At 36.5% G+C, this 19,864-nt stretch overlaps 1 protein-coding gene and 1 non-coding gene across 2 annotated transcripts; one reads left to right on the top strand and one right to left on the bottom strand.

The window, feature by feature from the left end:
• Positions 1–663: 663 nt before the first annotated feature.
• LOC113764332 lies at positions 664–770 on the bottom strand. Its single transcript, XR_003467602.1, has one exon. It is a non-coding gene; the product is annotated as a small nucleolar RNA R71 (small nucleolar RNA).
• A 540-nt stretch (positions 771–1,310) lies between these two features.
• LOC113759717 lies at positions 1,311–5,076 on the top strand. The gene is made up of 4 exons (XM_027302290.1): positions 1,311–1,682; positions 1,798–2,025; positions 4,400–4,434; positions 4,833–5,076. The coding sequence occupies exons 1-4, from the start codon at positions 1,311–1,313 to the stop codon at positions 5,074–5,076; spliced, it is 879 nt and encodes a 292-aa protein (XP_027158091.1).
• The last annotated feature ends 14,788 nt before the right edge of the window (positions 5,077–19,864 follow it).

Below are 19,864 nucleotides of genomic sequence, written 5' to 3' on the forward strand. Positions count from 1 at the left end.
TCTAATCATCTTTATTAATTTAGACAGCTTATTTTTTTTAGTTGAGCTGATTATATTTAATCCTACATTGTAATCAAATTTTGACAATCGAAGTTGCATAATATCTCTTATTTCTATTTGTAGTGTATGCACCGGGCGTCTCGAGAAGTTGCACTTTTCGATCTAGAAATTGAAAGGACACTATATAGACAAAGAAGGAACACACCACAGCAAGAGGAACAAGGGATTTGGCAACCAATAGAGGAAATCTTAATAGAGCTTCCATTTGAAGAAGAAATGGCAGAAAACGAAGTAAATAGGCGAGTTCTACGAGATTTTACTCTACCGGAAACACAAAAATCTCAAACAAGCATAGCAAGGCCTTCGGCAAATGCTAACAATTTTGAGATTAAACTATCACTTATCCAAATAGTTCAACAGTCTCAATTTGGAGGTAATGCAGTAGAAAATTCTAATACACACTTAGCTACATTCTTGGAAATTTGTGATACAATTAAAATGAATGGAGTTAGTGATGATGCTATAAGGCTAAGATTGTTCCCATTTTCATTAAGAGATAAGGCCAAACTTTGGCTACACTCTCATGCTCCTAATACTTTCACCAGATGGGATGATTTATCAAGAGCATTCTTGAATAAGTATTTTTCACCAGGTAAGACTGCTAAGCTAAGAATGGATATCACTAGTTTTAGCCAATTAGAAGGTGAATCATTACATGAGGCATGGGAAAGGTTTAGAGATTTGCTTCGGAAATGTCCACATCATGGACTGCCGAAGTGGTTAATCATACAAATCTTCTATAATGGTTAATTTTTTCTACTAAAACTATGATCGATGCAGCTGCAGGTGGAGCTTTAATGGGTAAATCACCCCAAGAAGCTCAGAATTTGATAGAAGAAATGGCAGCAAATAACTACCAATAGGCCAATGAGAGAGGTAATATAAGACGTCACACAGGTATGATAGAAATGGACACTCTCAATATGCTGAGTGCTCAAATGAATAATGTGATGAAGTTACTAAGTAGACAAGGTGGAGTTGATCCAAGTTCATCTAATGCGCATGTAACGTGTTGTTCTATATGTGGAGGTGAACATGATACTAATGAGTGTGTTGATTCTGAGCAGGTACAATTCGTCAATAATTACAATCGTAATGCTCAAAATAAACCCTACTCGAATACTTACAATCCGGGGTGGAGAAATCATCCAAACTTTGGATGGAAGGATCAAGGAAATCAACCAAGGCCAGCCAATCCACCGGGATTTCCATCAAGGCAACAACAAGCTGAAACTAAACCTAGTTGGGAGATGGCAGTGAAAAAACTCGCAAAAGTTACTTTGGACAAATTTGATCGAGTAGAAGGAAGATTGGACCAACTCACTACAATGTACAGGAATGTAGAGGTCCAAATTGGTCAAATTGCTAGTTCTTTGAATAATCGAAATCAAGGAGAATTACCTAGCAAAACGGAGGTAAATCCTATGGAGCATGTCAAAGCCATTACTCTTCGTAGTGGTAAGCAATTAGAAGAACCTCCAGTGGTGGAAGTTGAGCAAGATGAGAATGAAAAACAAGAAGAAAAGCAGAGGAACCAAGAGGCGATAGTGAAAGAAAATAGCCGAGAGAAACCAAGAGAAAATCAACCATCATCTTCCGCTACCATTCCAATTCCTCCTGCGGTTCCATTTCCACAAAGATTAAAGCAGAATAAGTTTGATATGGATTTTGAAAATTTTGTTAAACTTTTCAAACAATTGCATATTAACATTCCTTTTGCCGATGCTATTTTTGCAGATTACGCCTTATGCAAAATTTCTCAAGGAAATCATGACTAGAAAAAGGAAGTTGGAAGATTGTGAAACAATAGCATTAACTGAGGAGTGTAGTGCAATTATACAAAATAAGCCACCACCAAAATTGAAGGATCCAAGAAGTTTCTCTATACCTTGTACCATAGGTAACATTGATTTTTCTAAAGCATTGTGTGATCTTGGTGCTAGTGTATCATTGATTCCTCTAACGGTGACTAGACAATTGGGTTTGAAGGAGCTTAAACGCACTAATATTACTTTGCAACTAGCGGATAGGTCTATTAGATATCCATTGGGAGTGTTGGAGAACGTATTGATAAAAGTTCAAAAATTTATCATTCCAGTGGATTTTGTGGTGTTAGATATGGAAGAAGATGTATCTATGCCAATTATTCTTGGTAGACCATTTTTAGCTACTGCACGTAATATTATTGATGTTAAAAATGGCAAGCTGAAGTTTCAAGTAGGTGAAGAAGAGGTAGAGTTTAATTTGCATGAAATGGGAAAATACCTTTCTTTTACCGATCATGCATATTCTATTGACACAATTGATAAACTAACTCAAGAGATGAGCCAAGTCAATTTTGATTTTGATCCTCTTGAATATTGTTTAATGAGTTTAGGAAAGTAAGAAGGGGATTGTGGAGAAATTGAAGAATTGGCCAAGTATTTGGATTTTCAAGCACCTTATAAAATGGGTAATTTGTATGAAAGTCTTGGCCAAGGAAAAGGGCTTTCACCACCTTCAGAAATTGAACCTCCAAAACTAGAGCTCAAACCACTTCTAACTCATCTAAGGTATGAATTTCTTGGAGAAAATAGTACTTTACCTGTAATTGTTAGTGCTGACCTTGATGATGAGCAGTGTACAAAGTTGCTAAAAGTTCTAAGGAAGCATAAGAAGGAAATGGGATGGACAATTGCAGACATTAAAGGTCTAAGTCCTTCTATATGCATGCATCGCATTTTATTGGAGAACAATTGCAAACAAGTGGTGGAAACACAAAGAAGACTCAATCCAAACATGAAAGAGGTGGTAAGAAATGAAATTCTTAAGTGGCTTGATGCAGGTATAGTCCTTCCTATCTCCGATAATATTTGGATTAGTCCAATTCATGTGGTACCAAGGAAAGGTAGAATAACTACAATCGTAGGTAAAAATGATGAATTGATTCCATCCAGACTTGTGGTAGGGTAGAGAATGTGTATTGATTATCGTAAGTTAAATACGGTAACAAGAAAAGATCATTTTTTCCTACCATTTTTTGATCAATTATTGGAGCGAATAGCTGGATATGAATTTTACTGTTTTCGTGATGGTTTTTCAGGATATAATCAAATAGCTATAGCTCCAGAGGATCAAGAGAAGACCACATTTACATGTCTTTATGGCACTTTTGCCTTTAGAAGGATGCCATTTGGTTTATGCAATGCACCTGCAACTTTTCAACGATGCATGATGGCTATATTTTCATATTATATTGAGAAAATTATGAAGATATTTATGGATGATTTTTCTGTGTATGGTTCATCTTTTGACCATTGTCTTCATAATTTGAAATTGATTTTGCAGAGATGCGAGGAAACAAATCTTGTACTGAATTGGGAGAAATGCCATTTTATGGTAAAAGAAGGAATTATCTTAGGACACAAGATTTCCTCCATGGGAATTGAGGTGGATAAAGCCAAAATAGAAGTTATCGAAAAATTACCACCTCCAAGCAATGTCAAGGGGATAAGGAGTTTTTTAGGACATGCTGGCTTTTATACACGTTTTATTAAAGATTTTTCTAAAATAGTAAAGCCATTATGTGATTTATTATGTAAAGATACCCCTTTTCAATTTGATGACAATTGTTTGGTTGCATTTGAAAGGGTGAAGAAGGAATTGATTTCGGCCCCAATTATAACTTCACCCGATTGGTCACTACCATTTGAATTGATGTGTGATGCAAGTGATTATGCGGTTGGAGCAGTTTTGGGACAAAAGAAAGAAGGACGATTGCACGTCATTTACTATGCTAGCAAGTTGCTAAATGAGGCACAACTCAATTATGCAACGACAGAAAAAGAGCTATTGACAGTGATATTTGCTTTGGATAAATTTAGATCCTATTTAGTAGGATCTAAAGTTATTATATATACGGACCAATTAGTTCTTAAATATTTGCTACATAAGAAGGATGCAAAACCTAGACTAATTCGGTGGATTCTTTTATTGTAGGAATTTGATTTGGAGATAAAAGACAAAAAGGGATCGGAGAATCTAGTTGCAAATCATTTATCGCGTTTGGAATATATCACAATCAAAGATCAGGTTCCAATTCAAGAGAATTTTTCGGATGAGTTTGTCCTAGCACTTAGAAATTCTCCATGGTATGCAGATTTTGCTAACTACTTAGTTAGTGGAGAGATTCCAAAGGGGTTTAATTATCATCAAAAGAAGAAATTCTTACATGATGTCAAAAGTTACTTTTGGGAGGAACCATTGCTATATAGACATTGTGCCGATGGTATGATACGTAGATGTATTTTTGAAGATGAGGTACATAATGTTTTATATCAATGTCATAACCTTGAAACAGGTGGTCATTTCAGTACTTCAAAGACTGTGGCAAAGGTATGGCAATCAGGGTTTTATTGGCCAACTATGTATCGAGATGCTAGGGAATATGTTAAAAATTGTGATGCATGCCAAAGAACTGGAAATATATCTCGAAAAAATGAAATGCCCCTAACTACATTCTTGGAAGTTGAGTTATTTGATGTATGGGGTATTGATTTTATGGGACCATTTCCTAGTTCTTTTAATAATAAGTACATCTTAGTAGCAGTGGATTATATTTCTAAATGGGTAGAAGCAATCGCTTCACCTACTAATGACTTTAAGATTGTACTTAGATTCGTTAAAAAGAATATTTTCAGTAGATTTGGTATACCTAAGGCCATAGTAAGTGATGAAGGGAAACATTTTTGTAACAAACAATTGGATTCCTTATTGTTTAAATATGGTTGTAGGTACAAGACATCACTTCCATATCATCCTCAAGCCAATGGACAAGCAGAGCTAGCTAATAGAGAGATAAAGCTCATTTTGGAGAAAACTGTGAATAAATCACGCAAGGATTGGGCTACAAAGCTAGATGATACACTATGGGCTTACCGAACGGCATTTAAGACACCCCTAGGGATGTCGCCGTATCGTTTAGTCTATGGGAAAACTTGTCACCTACCTGTAGAGATTGAGCACAAAGCTTATTAGGCAATTAAATCTATTAACATGGATTTTAATTTTGCAGGTGAAAAGCGATTACTTGAGCTAAGTGAATTGGAGGAACACCGACTATATGCATATGAAAATGCCAAAATTTATAAAGAAAAGATCAAATATTGGCATGACAAGCATATTATTCCTAAACAATTTCAGGTAGGGCAAAATGTACTTTTGTTCAACTCACGCTTGAGGTTATTTCCAGGAAAATTGAAGTCAAGGTGGTCAGGACCATTTGAAGTTACTCAAGTATTTCCTTATGGAGCAGTGGAAATAAAAGGAGAAAATGGTTCTCCATTTAAAGTAAATGGTCAAAGATTGAAACCCTATTTGATCGGAGAAAAGGTTCCTAAAGGAGTAATTTACTCCTTAGGAAACGCAATGGAGAGTTAAAAGAGTTGTAGGAGAGTCGAGTTTAACGACTCTAAACAAAGCGCTTGTTGAGAGGCAACCTAATAATAATATTGTAGTCGTGTGTTTTTATGTGTTTCTTACATTTTGGTGTGATTTAATTAACTAATTAAATATATTTCACTTGTTTGTAGGAGGTATCGGAGTCTTAACATCCATCTTGGAGGTGCATTTGAAGAACAAGTGTAAAAAGGGATGAGATTTTCTTATCAAAATTGTGCTTTAAATGTTTAGAATTACCATTCATATATGCAGTGTGCATTTCAAGTATATTCAAGTGAGTTTTGGTGATAACATGTTTATAAATGCTCATGGACTCATTTAATGTGCATTTAATACCCAAAGGTGCTATTTTGGTATAAAAGAGTAAAAATGAGCAAAGAACCTCACCCCTCGATTTGCAATATAGATGTGTTTGATGTGATTTGAGAGGTTACATATTGTGTTTATGATATATTACATGTGTGTGGGAGGTTGGAATTGATAAAAATTGTTTCCAATGTGTGTATTGGAATTGGACGGAAAAGGGAGAAAAAATTTTGAAAAATTGCAGTTTCTGCAATTAGTGCAAAGAAATAAAGATCCGAGCTCGGATCCGAAGTACACAGACGGATCCGACTGCGGATCCTTTGATCCGAGCTTGGATCCAACAATTTCCAGAAAAATCCAAGGGCTCGTCTGTGCTTCTGGCGGAGCAGATCCAAGCCCATGTCGGATCCGAGAACTTCCAGAACAGATCCGAGCTCGGATCAGTTCGCGGATATAGCAGAACCGAAGCCTCGTTTCTGCATTTTTTCAAATTCTTCTTCCCTCTTCTCACCGAAACCCTAATCCCTTCCTTCAATCTTTCATTTCATCCATAAAACATCCAATTTTTTACCAGAAAAACATCTCCCAACCTCTTTTGAGCATAACCCTCAGTTTTTTGAAATCAAAAACATCAATTTGGTGAGTTCGATCGTCAAAACTGAATTTCGGGCCGCATCTGATTTTTTCAAATTTGGGGGTGAATTTGGACTAGTTTCTTCCGTATTTTTTATCATTATCATCCTCTAGCATCTTCCTATACATCTGAGGTAACAATTTGCAACTTTCTTTGAGATTTTATATTTCCTATTCTTGCATTTTTCTAGTTTTTGGGCGTATTCTAATAATTGCTTATATGTTGAAATTCTTGTTATAAATGTGCTACATTGTACTAGAATACGTTGTTACTAACATTTTTGTGCTTAGTATAGGGAAAATTGTGGATTTGGTGATATTTTTGGTATTTTTTTAAATTTATTGGGCTTGAGCATTTTGGTGATTTAAACTTGTGATTTTTTGCTTTCATTGGATATTTGAATTTGTTCTGGGGAGTATAAGCCACTGTTGTACCAATTAAAAGAGTGATATGCGATTAATTGAGAACATTCAACCTTTTTGCTTGAAATCTCTTATCTCTTTGAGTTAATTTGTAATTGTTTTGGTAAATTTGGTGCTCATTCGTATGCACTTTATTAAGAATGTGTATAGCCAATTGTGGTGTGATTTGTGGATAAAGTTAAGAATATATTGGCATGTACATTCTTGAAATAATGGTTGAGGTTGAAATGATCGAACTCTTTGATGAGATTCTACCTGAAACTATGCATTTGAGTTTGAAATGTGTTAAGTAGGATTTTTGGTTGCTTTTTGGTACATGTTGGCAGGGAGTTTAGCCCTTTTACAAGGGGAAACTCTATCAAAATTTTCTTAAATTCCTATTTAACATGTATGAGCAAGTTTCTATCGTTTCTAATAAATACTCATCTTGTTTATAGGTACTATGGCTCGTACAAGGAGGGCTCGTATTCGTACTCCTACACCATCGTCAAGTGAAGAACATACACCTTCTTTGTATGAGGAGTCGCTTGAGGAAGAATCTCCTTCGCCTGAGCCACCACCTCGGTCTCGCCGGAAGACCGCATTCACTAGCCGTGACGAGCCACTTCCTGACTACGATACCACTCATTTCACCTCGCTCGAGAATCAACAGTGGTACGAGGCCGGTTTGGACAAAGAAATCATCATTGAAAAACATTTGGCACCGGAGGTGAATGCACACTACCACATCTCCACGGCATTCAAGCGACTCGGATGTGAGGCTATACTAAATTTGCCAAAGCATTACTATCCCAATCTGGTCCCGAAATTCTATGCCAATGTAGAAAACAAACAAAGTCACAGTGGCAACCTCATCGTCTCCTGGGTTCGAGGAAAGAGAGTGGCTCTTAATCGGGATACAGTCGCAAAAATTGCCAAACTCAAAGATGAAGGAGTTGATGTTAAATTGACCAAGGACTTTAAGGCACGCGACCCTTGGCAGGTGGGAGAAGTGGTAGCACGCTTAAATGGTCAATATAGGGAGCGAGGAAGTTCGAAGAAACTCACTGTATATGCTGACCCCTTCGAGCATAGGTACCATTTGATCTTCTATCTATTCGTCTTCAATGTGGTGCCCAAAAGGAGTGGAAAGCGGGAGCTCCGCAATAGTGACCTCTACTTCTTGGATAAGATGATGCATGGTGTGGGTGAGCAGTTGATTCGTATTCCTTTGCCCAGCATCATCATCAGTTACATGCGGACCACAGCTCGCATGAGGGCCGGCGAGACTTGCTTTGGCTTCCCTCGACTGCTATCTCTCATTTTTTAAAAAGCTCAAGGTTCCTCTTGGAATCGAGCGAGTCATTGTCACTAGGTCCGCCGACGAGGTCAGTGCCTCGATACTCAAATCCTTGAGTATCTCTACAGATTTTGGAGCTGCCCTGATTCGAGACACTGGTGAAGCTTCAACCTCAGCTCAGCTTCCACCTCACACTCAACAGGAACCAGTAGTTCATGAGACGGAGGCACAACAAACTCTTCCTCCTCCCGTTCCACGACCACCTCCTCCATCGCGCTCCAAGTGGCAAGAGCTCCTCAATGCCATTTGCTGTATGGAGACACGAGCCGTCGAGCGTATTGACCAGACCGAACGGATGATGACAGAGCGACTCAACAGACAGGATCGCTGTCTTCGTGCGATCGAGGATCATTTTCATATCCGCCGGTCGCCTACTCCGACACCTCAGCAGGAGGAGGGGCATGTTGGTATATCACAGGGTCCTCATGGAACTGAGGAGGCAGTAGACCCTCGTTCTGAGCAGCCATGAAGATCTTTAGCTGATTACATCTTTTGTTGCTTTATTTTTCTTTTATTGTGTTCGGTTTAAGCTTTGTAGTTTTTATATTTGATTCTCTTGTGCTACTTATGGTTTTTCGTACTCTTTTGTTTCATTGTGGACAGAATTTGGATGATCATGAGGAGTAATGGCTTCAAAATTGCATCACCACCTATTTGAGGGAAGTTTCAGTTTCTTTTACCTTCCTCTACAATGAGGACATTGTGAATTTTAAGTGTGGGGGAAGGATTACTTTATCTTATGGATGATTGTGTTTTGAAATGCATGATTTGAGTTGTCGATGGCTTAAAAATGTTGAAATTATATTTGGAAATATTGTCTTGAGGCTAATTTTCTTGAAATTGAGGTTGTTGGCAGGGAGTTTTGTCCATTTTTATGGGGAAACTCTGTCAAAATTTTTCTAAGATATTTTCCAATATTTCATTGTAATTCTTTCAAATAATGGCCAAAATGTTCAAATTTAAGTGCCTAATTCTTCCATTGGATAAAATGTTATATGTATTTTGGGAAAGTTTAGTCCTTATTTGACTTGAAATTAGTCATTATGAAATTAGGATTTTTACATTTTAGAAAGTATATTCAGTTAAATAAGAAAAATTATGCTTAGAATTTTGCATGTTTAATGATATTTCTCATTTTTACTTAATTTTATAAGTAAGTGATTGATATAGTTAAGACAAGGCCAGTTCTTCCTTTAAATATGCTTAGAGGGAAAAGAAAAAAAAATTATTGTTAAAAAAAATAAATAATCAATAATAATAATAATAATATTTTCTACTCCAATTATTCGCATACTGAGTAACCGGGGGTTGGCATTTACAAATGTCGACATTCGCGTAAAAAGGTATTAGAATTAAGAGTATGCTTAGCAATTTGAATAAGTGAAATGTTGAGTAACTGGGAATCTTCACCTAAAAGTGTTGATTTTCGCGTAAAAAAACATTTCTACTATTTAAGTAAAATGAAATATGAATAAATCCCTCTTAGTTATGAATATTTTGATGGTCATGGGATAAGGAAGGCCATAGAATTTACTATGTGATTTACTTATTTGTAGAATTAGGATAGAATGAGAGATTGAGTTGAATTTGTTAAAATTAAGGCATAATTATTTTTCTATAATTGAATATTATAAGTGTTTAGTATAATCTGAGAAATGGCATAATGATTGGTTTCTAGGTTTTTGAGGAATTAAATTTGACAAAAGTACGTATATTGTTTTATCTATTGAATCATTGAAGTAAGTTTTGTGCAAATTGCTTGAGGACAAGCAATGATTCAAATGTGGGGGAATTTGATAAGTGAATATTTAACGTATATTTTGTACAAGTTTGGCATGAACTTTTGGTATGTTTTGAGAAGATTAAAGCCATTTTTGAACTTTTTTGGTGATAATTGCTTAAATATTGTTTAAGTGTTCAAAACTTGATAAATGAGTGGATTAATGCGTTAATTTTGTGAAATTGTGAAGGATATCAATGTATAAAATTCATGCACGAGATGAAGGGAATGTAAGGATCGTCCAGACGATAAAGTACACAAGAAATTAGGAGCAAAAAAATGAAGGAAAAAGGAAAGAAGTGAAAAACTGGAAATTTAATAGCACGAATCCGAGATTGGATCCATGAGAGCAAAGAGGGATCCGAGCCCTCGTCTGTACTTCTGGAGGAGTGTATCCGAGGTCAGAGGACCCGACCTCGGATCCATCATGGAAAGCCCTCGGATCCTTAAGATCCGAGCTCAGGTCCGTTTTCACCCCTCGGATCCGAGACTCGGATCTATCTCTCTCTTCAGCAAGTGGCACAGCCATTTTTCTTTACCTTTCTCACAACTTTTTCAGCTATTTTGAGGGACAGAAATCGGTGGCACATGCTTCTGCAATAAAAGAGAAGACCAAATGAGTTGTAGACAAAAGGAAACATTATATCTTTGACTTCTTTTTACAAAATCTGAGTGGAGGAAATCATGAAGTGAGAGGAGTAGACTTTCTACCACTTTTTATGCAGAAACACAAGGGAGAAGCCAGGGACATACCATACGTAGCTAGTTTTCCTTCTTGTAACTAGTTTCTCTCTAGCTAAGAGTTCTTGGAGAAGCATTTTGGAGTTTTCACTTGTAATCATATTGTGCAAGAGCATAGCAGGAAATGGAGGGCTTCACCATCAATTGGCTAAGCTTTCTTTTATCTTTTTTGTACTTGTACTTCATGATGTTTTGCTTAATAAACTTGTGAGTTTGATTGTTAAATCATTCATGAGTAGCTAAATTCCTTAATCTAGGGAGTAGATGAAACTTATGGCTAAATAATACTAATTGAATGTGATTTACACTTGTTATATCTTGTATTAACTTGTCTACTTGTGTAGCTGTGATTACTTGTTATTGATTGATCACCAATAGCATGTTTATAGTTGTTATTATTCAGTGAGAATTGGTAGTAACAATGGAAACACATGAGTAGAGCTTAAATTGTGTGTTCATGAAAATAGAGATACACTTAAGTGGATTACTTAGCATTTCATGAAAGAAAACAGAGTTGTAGTAGTATTTCACCATGAAAATAGGGAAAACTGAACTACTCTAGGCCATTTCATCATGAGAATGAGACTTGGTAAATTTGGAAAGGAATCTCTGGTTAAACAAGAATAATAACAAGAGGTAAATCCATTCATTTGTGTTGATTATACCATAAGTGGAATCTACATCCCTAGAGTCTTTCTTGAGTAAGAATTCTTCATTTGCATTTGTTAAACTAGATTTGTGTATCAGATTTGTAGACTATAGCAATATACTTTCTCTGCTCAATTTTATTGGAAGTCTAAATAATAGAGAAAAATAAGGGTCTAGTACTTGTTTAAATTGCTCCTCGTGGGATCGACCCGATACATACCCTACATTACAGTTTCGGCCTGTATACTTGCAGCTAACGGGTATAAAAATCGGATTTAAACTTGCATTGATATAAAAATTCCGTCACTTTCTTAATCTACCATTGATCATTCTTAACTCTTCAATATTAATACACTTCTGATTCAAGAATAGCCTCGAAAAACGTGTACTCGTTGTTCCGAACTAAACGAATTTTCAAAGGTGAATTTTTTCAACAGAACGCTTTACAAATATAGAAGAGGCGTCATTCCATATAAATAGATTTTAAATTGTCAAAATAAATAATTCAGAGAAAATGAGTAAATAAATAATTATGTAAACTAGTAATATTCGATAAATAAGAAAATTTTTGGGTTCTCACACTTTCTACCCTAACTTCTTTAAGGGCCAAACAAAACACACCACCCATTCAATTTTTTCGTACATCTTATACCACATTCGCAGCCAACATAAGAGCAAGAGTGGTGATTGGGAGACTGGTGAGCTAATTAGGCATATTGTCAGGTAATACTTACAATTTCGAATTTAGGGTTTATGAAATGGATGCATTTAATTATTTTAAAAGAAGAAAAAAAGCAAATCTGAGATGATTCTTTGGTGCTTATTGACAGAGGAAGATACCGTGCAAAGGGCAAGAGTATTTGACAAAGCAAGAGATTCTGGAAAGAGGACTTACAAAAGCACAAGCAGTAATCAGAGAAGCCGCAGCTTCTCATCGAAATTTTTCTGCAACCACACAATCCTGCTGCTTTTTTCCAGTGCGTTTCCTTTGCTTTTTTCTTTAACTTAAATGCATTAATTATTCATTTGCTAACCGGTGGTTATATACAGAGGTTTCCTTTTCTTTTTTGTTTAACTTAAATGCATTAATTATTCCTTTATTAGCAATCCCATCGCAATCCTTTTCCCTATCATTGCTTTCTCGACTCCTTTACTTTAATCCAAATATTTAAAATTATTATTATTTATTTCTTTCCTAACCAGTGGATATATACAAATTGAATGTAGTAACTAGCAATGAAGTTGAGAGATGATGTAATCCATGATCATACAATTAATTACTTGGTAAATTATTCTAAAACATGGGGATTTTTTTTATAAAAAAAAAAGAATATGTTGAAGTATTCAGGCACATAGCATAAGCACTTTAAGCAAATTCAAAATATAAAGTTTTAAAATATAGTTCCATATTAAATTGAAAAATATTTGGAAAGTTATACATATATATATATAGCCATATTAAGGTGGACAATATTTGCAAAAGTTAGAAGAGGAGCAGGGGATTTTCTTAATCAGTCCAACAACTTGCCTTCTAAGTCACCCACCAAAATCATGCCAGCAAAATACTACTGCTACTACAATGCAATGCAATACATATTGCATGTGTTGTGTGCGTTCCTGTGTGCCTTTATTAAATTTTCAAGACTTAGATACATGCAAGACTTTAGATACAAAATGTAAAAGCATATGACATTCAAGACTTTAGATACATGTATGTCTACTCTTTTTCAGTTATTGCTAGGTGGTTCTTGAAATCTTTTCTTATTCTTTACTGGTTGTTGGCGAATATGAATGCTGGATCTATAGATATTGATCTAAATTCATGTATGGTCATGTCAAAATGAAAAGAAATCAGAGATTGCTATAGACTTTTATTTTTGAAAGATTCTTTCACAGTATAGAATGTAATACCTGTGGGCAGCCTAGAAGTTTAGGAGTTACCTACACTTACAAGATATGACTGGTTTTAAAATATACTTTTTATTTATAGTATTTTTCATCATTCAAGATGAATTGACTGCAATTTACATTGCATTTGAAGGCTTGTTAGCATATGTTTTAATGGATCTTCAACATCCATTGAAGCTTGCTCTCTATTGGGATGGTCACATCCAATATTATCCTGAATTGGGATTTATTGGTCCAATTGGCAAGGTAGTTACGATCAACCACAGGATAAGATTTGGAGACTTACTAAGTAATATACACTCATATATTGGAGTGGATAAATTAACTGTAGATTTGAAGCTCATCTGCAAATATCCTGATCATGGGCCATGGGATTTCAAATTCTGCCCATTACTAATAATAAACGAAGAGGGAATGGATATGATATTTTCTTTAGTAGCTGAGTACCCAAATACTATGGTTCACATATACATTGTACAAGAATCAGTTCGCAATTGTCGGGAAGGCAATAACATCTTCACCAGTAAGGAAATGGCTCCATACATAAATTTGCTGACACAAGATACTGAATGTCCGATAGTACTTACATCTACAGTTTCATGCACTCAATCTTCTCTTCAAGATAAGCATGATGCACAATGGTTGTCATCTTCAAATAATGATATCATTTTTCATGCTATGAGTAGCATGTCACCTTCATTGAAACCCATCCAATCATCATTTTCTACTCCTTTAGTGTCATGGAATGCACTTGAATATACAAAACATAATGAAACTGCCTATGCTAACCAAGAAAGACAGGTGCTTTTACTAGAAGATGATGTTGGCTGTTCTGGTTTATTTGAATTGGATCATAATGTAGAAGAAATTGGAACTATGAGAACCATTTTAGCAGCTAAAGAACCTATTGTTGGGGCTGAAATTGGAAATGCACTTGGGATGACTGATGTGATTCATAACTTAGTTCAGAATGAAGTATCTTTGCCATCTAGAGATGATGCTTTCATTGATGCTGAACAAGGGCAGTCTGATGAAGACAGTGATTGCAATGTAGAGGTTGAAAATGAACAATGCACTTTTGAGAATGACAATGGTCTTGATAATGTTTGTACTGGTAACAATGTAACTTTTAGTCCTAAATTACCTGCTTACGATCCACCTGGAATGCCTTTTTATTTATATATTGGAGATCTTGACAAATTTATTGTCACTGGTAGGGGATCTCCTACAAGTATAGACTTTTGGAGTGAAAATAGTGCTGGTATTCGCAAGCATATGCGATTCAGTGACAAAGAGCAATTGATGATGGCAGTCTATGGAGCAATGCCGTGAGTTTCAAGTTCAAGAGAGTCGAAGTATAGCATGAAAAGTAAAATGTTTAAAATTTGATGAAGGCTGCAAATGGCAACTTAGAGCTTGTTTGAAAGCTACACATAAAACTTGGGAAATTACTAAGTTGATTCCAGAGCATAGTTGCACTTCAACAGCATCATCAAATGATCATAGGCATCTTCAATCGAGGATCATTGCTCGCAGAATTGTGGATTTTATTAAAGAAAATGCACTTGCTAGTGTCAAGCAAGTTCAAGCTCATGTTAAAAAAACTTTGCATTATGATGTGTCATACAAGAAGGCATGGATTGCTCGATGTAAAGCCATTGAAATGGTCTTTGGTGATTGGCCAACCTCATTCACAAAGCTACCTAGGTTCATGGCAGCTATGGTATATTATAATCCTGGTACTATTGTTGTTTGGGAACACTACCCATACAGTTTAGAAAATTTGAAGACATTTGGCTATATGTTCTGGGCATTCAAGCCAGCAATTGATGGTTTTTTGTCATGCCGACCTGTAATTAGTGTGGATGGAACATTTCTTCACGCTCCATACAAGGCTAAGTTGCTGCTTGCAGTTGGGCAAGATGCAAACAATCAAATTTTTCCTTTGGCATGTGCTTATATGGATGAAGAGACCAATGAAAGCTGGAATTGATTTTTGCGTTTTCTTCATCAACATGTTCTTAAAGAAAGACAAGTTTGCTTGATTTCTAATTGTCATAAAGGAATATTAAATGCAATTAGATTGCAGAGGCTTTGGCAACCCCCATATGCTGTTCATCGACTTTGCTTGCGACATGTTAGGAGTAATTTTAACACAAAGTTTCATAACACACACCTAAAGAAATTGTGTTGGGATGCTGGTTCTACCCCTCAAAAGCGCAAGTTCACCAAAATTATGGCAGAAATTGAGAGGATTGATGCAAAAACTGCTAAATATCTAAGAGAAATAGGGAAAGAAGAGTTATGGACCTTAGCTTATGATGGGGGGCATCGGCATGAAATGTTGACAACTAATATTTCTGAAAGTTTCAACAATGCAATCAAAGGTGTTCGTAATTTGCCTATTAGAGCTGCCGTTGAACTAGTATTCACTCGAACAGTTAAGATTTTTCAAGATAAGAAGGAGGATACTCTACATTGTCGACATCCACTTCCAAAAAGGCCATGGAAGATATATCGAGAGGTTGAAATTAAAGGCAAAAAACATAGTGCTATGCAATTCTCTTTAAGTGATGGGATTTTCAATATATTGACACACATAAAAGAATCTGGAAAAGGGAGAAACACTCAAACGGTATGTATGAAAGAAAGATCGTGCACATGTGGTAAATGGATGATCACTTGTATCCCATGCTCACATGCTATGCTTGCATGTCGTATGATGAGCATTAATCCTATTACACTTGTTGGCCAGGAGTACCACAAGAACTTGTATCTAAAGACATATAGTGGGCAATTTCATCCTATACAACATGAGGACTATTGGCCCCCAGAACCATTTTCATTAGTAGGAGATATGACCCGTATGCATCCAACACATCAAGGATGCACATCTACAGTACATATTCACAATGAGATGGATGAGAGAGAAGATGATGCTCCTAGATGTCGAACCTGCCACCTTCCGGGTCATAATAGGAAAAATTGCCCGAGGTTGTCTTCTAATCAATCAAGGTTGTCTTATAATTGATCATAGTTCGAGATATTTAAATGGATGCTCGAGTTATAATTGAATTTTGGTATTCTTTGATATGGTAGTCTAATATTGATTGAAATTAAAAAATCATTGGTTTGTATGCTTGAAATTAAATCCTTCCAAGTGTTATTTTTCTATTAATGTTATTTTTTTTTTGGATTTCAGGACATATGGATAATGAACAATTAGTTTCATTTGTTCCTGGTCCTATTATTGGAGATGTATTGACACGCTAGCCTCACCATCGATCCACAGATATTTGGAGAGGTGCTGGAGATCATAGGCCATTACAAGTTCGGAGACATGATGGTGAATTTTGGAGAGGAATTCCATTTGATCCTAGGATGCAAAGGTACATTGATGAAGCTGGCTTTGGTGGTGTTGTGCGCACAGGTCAAATACAACTCGACCACGCACTTGTCATAGCTTTGGTTGAGCGTTGGCGAACTGAAACTCACACATTTCATCTTTCTATTGGTGAGGCTACCGTCACATTACAGGACATAGGGATATTATGGGGGCTTCCTATTGATGGACAGCCTATTATACGGGTGGACACGCATCGAAAATCAGAGGATTGGCTGCCGATATGTGAGGACTTGTTAGGCATTCGACCTAAAATAGATGATATTAAGGGAGGGCGACTATTATTGGGTTGTTTAGATGCTCCCTTAGCTATCAGACTTCCTGGTGATGCATCAGATGATGATATTAGACGTTATGCTAGGATGCATATCTTATAGCTTATTGGTGGTCACCTATTTTCGGATAAATCTGGCAATATGGTCAGCTTAATGTATTTGACATTATTAAGAGATTTTACTGTTACTCGAACATATAGTTGGGGGAGTGCGGTTCTTGCTTTTTTATTTCGTGGACTATGTAGAGCTACTCTTTGTACCTCACAAGAGATTGCTGGACCATTGGTTCTTTTACAAGTATTTTCACTTAAACTCTTTTGAAATTTTTTTTGGTTTCTAGCAATTATGATTTAATCTTGTTAAATGGACTAATTTCTGTTTTAGCTTTGGGCATGGGAACGATTTCCCACCTTATGTCCAGATAGGCCAGTACCTAAAAAGGAGTTGCCAGTTGAGAGTCCTTATGGTGCAAGGTTAGTTTGTGAAAAAATATTAGTCTTAGCATATATAATTGTTGTCGCGCCCCACTTTTTGAATGAATAGGTGTGTGTGGTGTGTGGTGTGCAATGTGTGAACGTGTGCAAAATGAAAAGCAAAAGGCCATAGGACTTAGAATGCGACGATTTGGCCAAGTGAAGTTCAAAAGGGTTTTTTGTATCAAAAATGGAGTCGCCACTTGGTATAGAGTTAGGGTGTACCAAGTCACCCAACAATGATTTTTTGTTTTTGAATGAAAAAAGTAAATAAACCCTTTTAAAGAACTTTTGGGTCTACGTAACCAAAAAGAGGGCTCGGGGGTCACATTTGACGAAGGGGAAGGCAAGGATAAAAATCCAAGGCACCCCTTCGACCTAGCCAAGGCTAGTTGCGTGACTTAAACCAATTTTCCTAATTTTTCTACCCAATGTATGTTCGCACGTTGGATATGACTATATGAATGCAAAACGGAAAGGAAAATGCAATCCTAAATTCTACGATGTCTCTCGTGAGGCTTTTGGTCCCAAACCACATGAATTGTGGCGGCCAACAAAGGAAAACCCCCATAGAGGTCGATTAATGCAAATGAGACTCAAATGTGCAAGTGTGGAAGTGTATGAAAGAAATTAAAAATCCAAGTGTTTGTGTGCAAGTGTATGAAAAGGTGCACGTGTGCAATTGTATGAAAATTCCAAGTGTTTGTGTGCAAGTGTATGAAATATAGTGATAAGTGCATATAGGTGTAATTAAATGCAATTTTGTGAAGTAGAAATCAAAATGAACAATAAGGAAAGGAAAATGTGAATTGAAAAGAATGAGTGAGTGATAAATGAGAATGAATGAACCTAAGGGAATGCATCAGGTCGGGTATGGGAATGACTCCTAACTTGTCGACTTCGATTTTCCCTTTGGTTAGAAGGCAAAACTAGCGTGCTAAGGCTATCGAGTAGACACACTCGCTCGTTTCCCTTATCAGAAGGGGACCCTCAAGCAAATGGACCCTACAACTATCATGATATGCAAAAATCCTAAAATGAAGGGAAAGGGGGTTCGAGGAGCATGCCAAGTGACAAAACTAAGAAAAATGCATGATATGTGGTGAACAAGCAAATGATATGCTAATGAGGGGAAATCCCTGAGGGTCTAGCGTTGGACTAGCCCATTCTATGAATTCCGACTAGCGTTGGACTAGCGGAAACGTACATTCATCCATTCCATTCATTCATGGCTATGAAAGCAAGTAGACATGCCAAAATACTCGTAAACACATAGCACATAGCATTTAGCATGCTCGACTAGATGCAAGAGCCTAATAAAGCAATTAAACATGTAGCAACAAAAACAAGCAAGCAAGGGGAAGGGGAAGTGGACCAGATGCTCTCCGAGCCCTATCTATTACAAGACAAGAGGTGTACACATACCCCATAAAAGCATAAAGGGGAAGGGGAAATGGACCAAATGCTCTCCGAGCCCTATCTATTACAAGCCAAGAGGTGTACACATACCCCATAAAACTTAAATAAAAGTAAAAGCAAGTAAATGCATGCAAGGAGGTAAGGAAAGCGGAGTAGGCAGGCGTATTCACATAGCACGTAGGAGCACATAGGGTCAAATGAAGTGCAAGTGAGGGATAGAGTGTACCTCCCTTGGAATTGGGGCCCAATGAAGTGAAATCACTTATTTATCCTCCAAAATAAAAGAAATGGTCAAGGTACCAATTTATTTGGAAAAATTAAAGAAAATAGGCAAACACAAGCTCACTTGGTCATAATGCCCCCAAAGTCATGGCTTAAGTGCAATTGACAAAGCATGGTAATTAGTTGAAGCAAAACAAGCAATGAAATTGAAAAATTAAAATTTCCAAGGATCAAATTGCAAATATTAGCAAAGCACTCAAGCTTGATCAAACACTTTCAGGAACTTCAAAGGTCTAAGGGCAAAGACAAAAGCAAGTAATAGCTCAGATTGCAAACACTTTAGAACTTGAATGCAAACGATTGAAAAGCAAACGGGTCTTTGTAGCATTGCTGCAAAATCTCATGGACTAAATTGATTAATCTTTCCAATTTCTGGGTCATAGTGAGTCAAGGAGGAACTTAAGGGAGTTAAGAGGCAATTTTTGAAGAATTAGTACATGCATGCATACGAGGAAACTTAAGATTCTGCAACTAAACTAAAAAAACAAAACTGCTCCCTTTTGTCTCCAAAACTTCAGTAATTTCCAGCAGCAAATACATCCATTTCATCAAGCAAACCAATTCACCAAACCAGAAATTATTGATCCAAATGAAAAACATGAAATTTGTTTGTGGGATTGAGATGGCCAATTTGGTTTTAATCGACAACGAAAGGAGGGAAGGGAACTGCAACAAAACTTTTCTTTCGGCAACTACGGACCAAGTAAAACTGCTAGTTTCTTTCTGCTGCAAATA

Source organism: Coffea eugenioides, chromosome 2, assembly GCF_003713205.1.
Source record: "Coffea eugenioides isolate CCC68of chromosome 2, Ceug_1.0, whole genome shotgun sequence".
Taxonomy (NCBI): domain Eukaryota; kingdom Viridiplantae; phylum Streptophyta; class Magnoliopsida; order Gentianales; family Rubiaceae; genus Coffea; species Coffea eugenioides.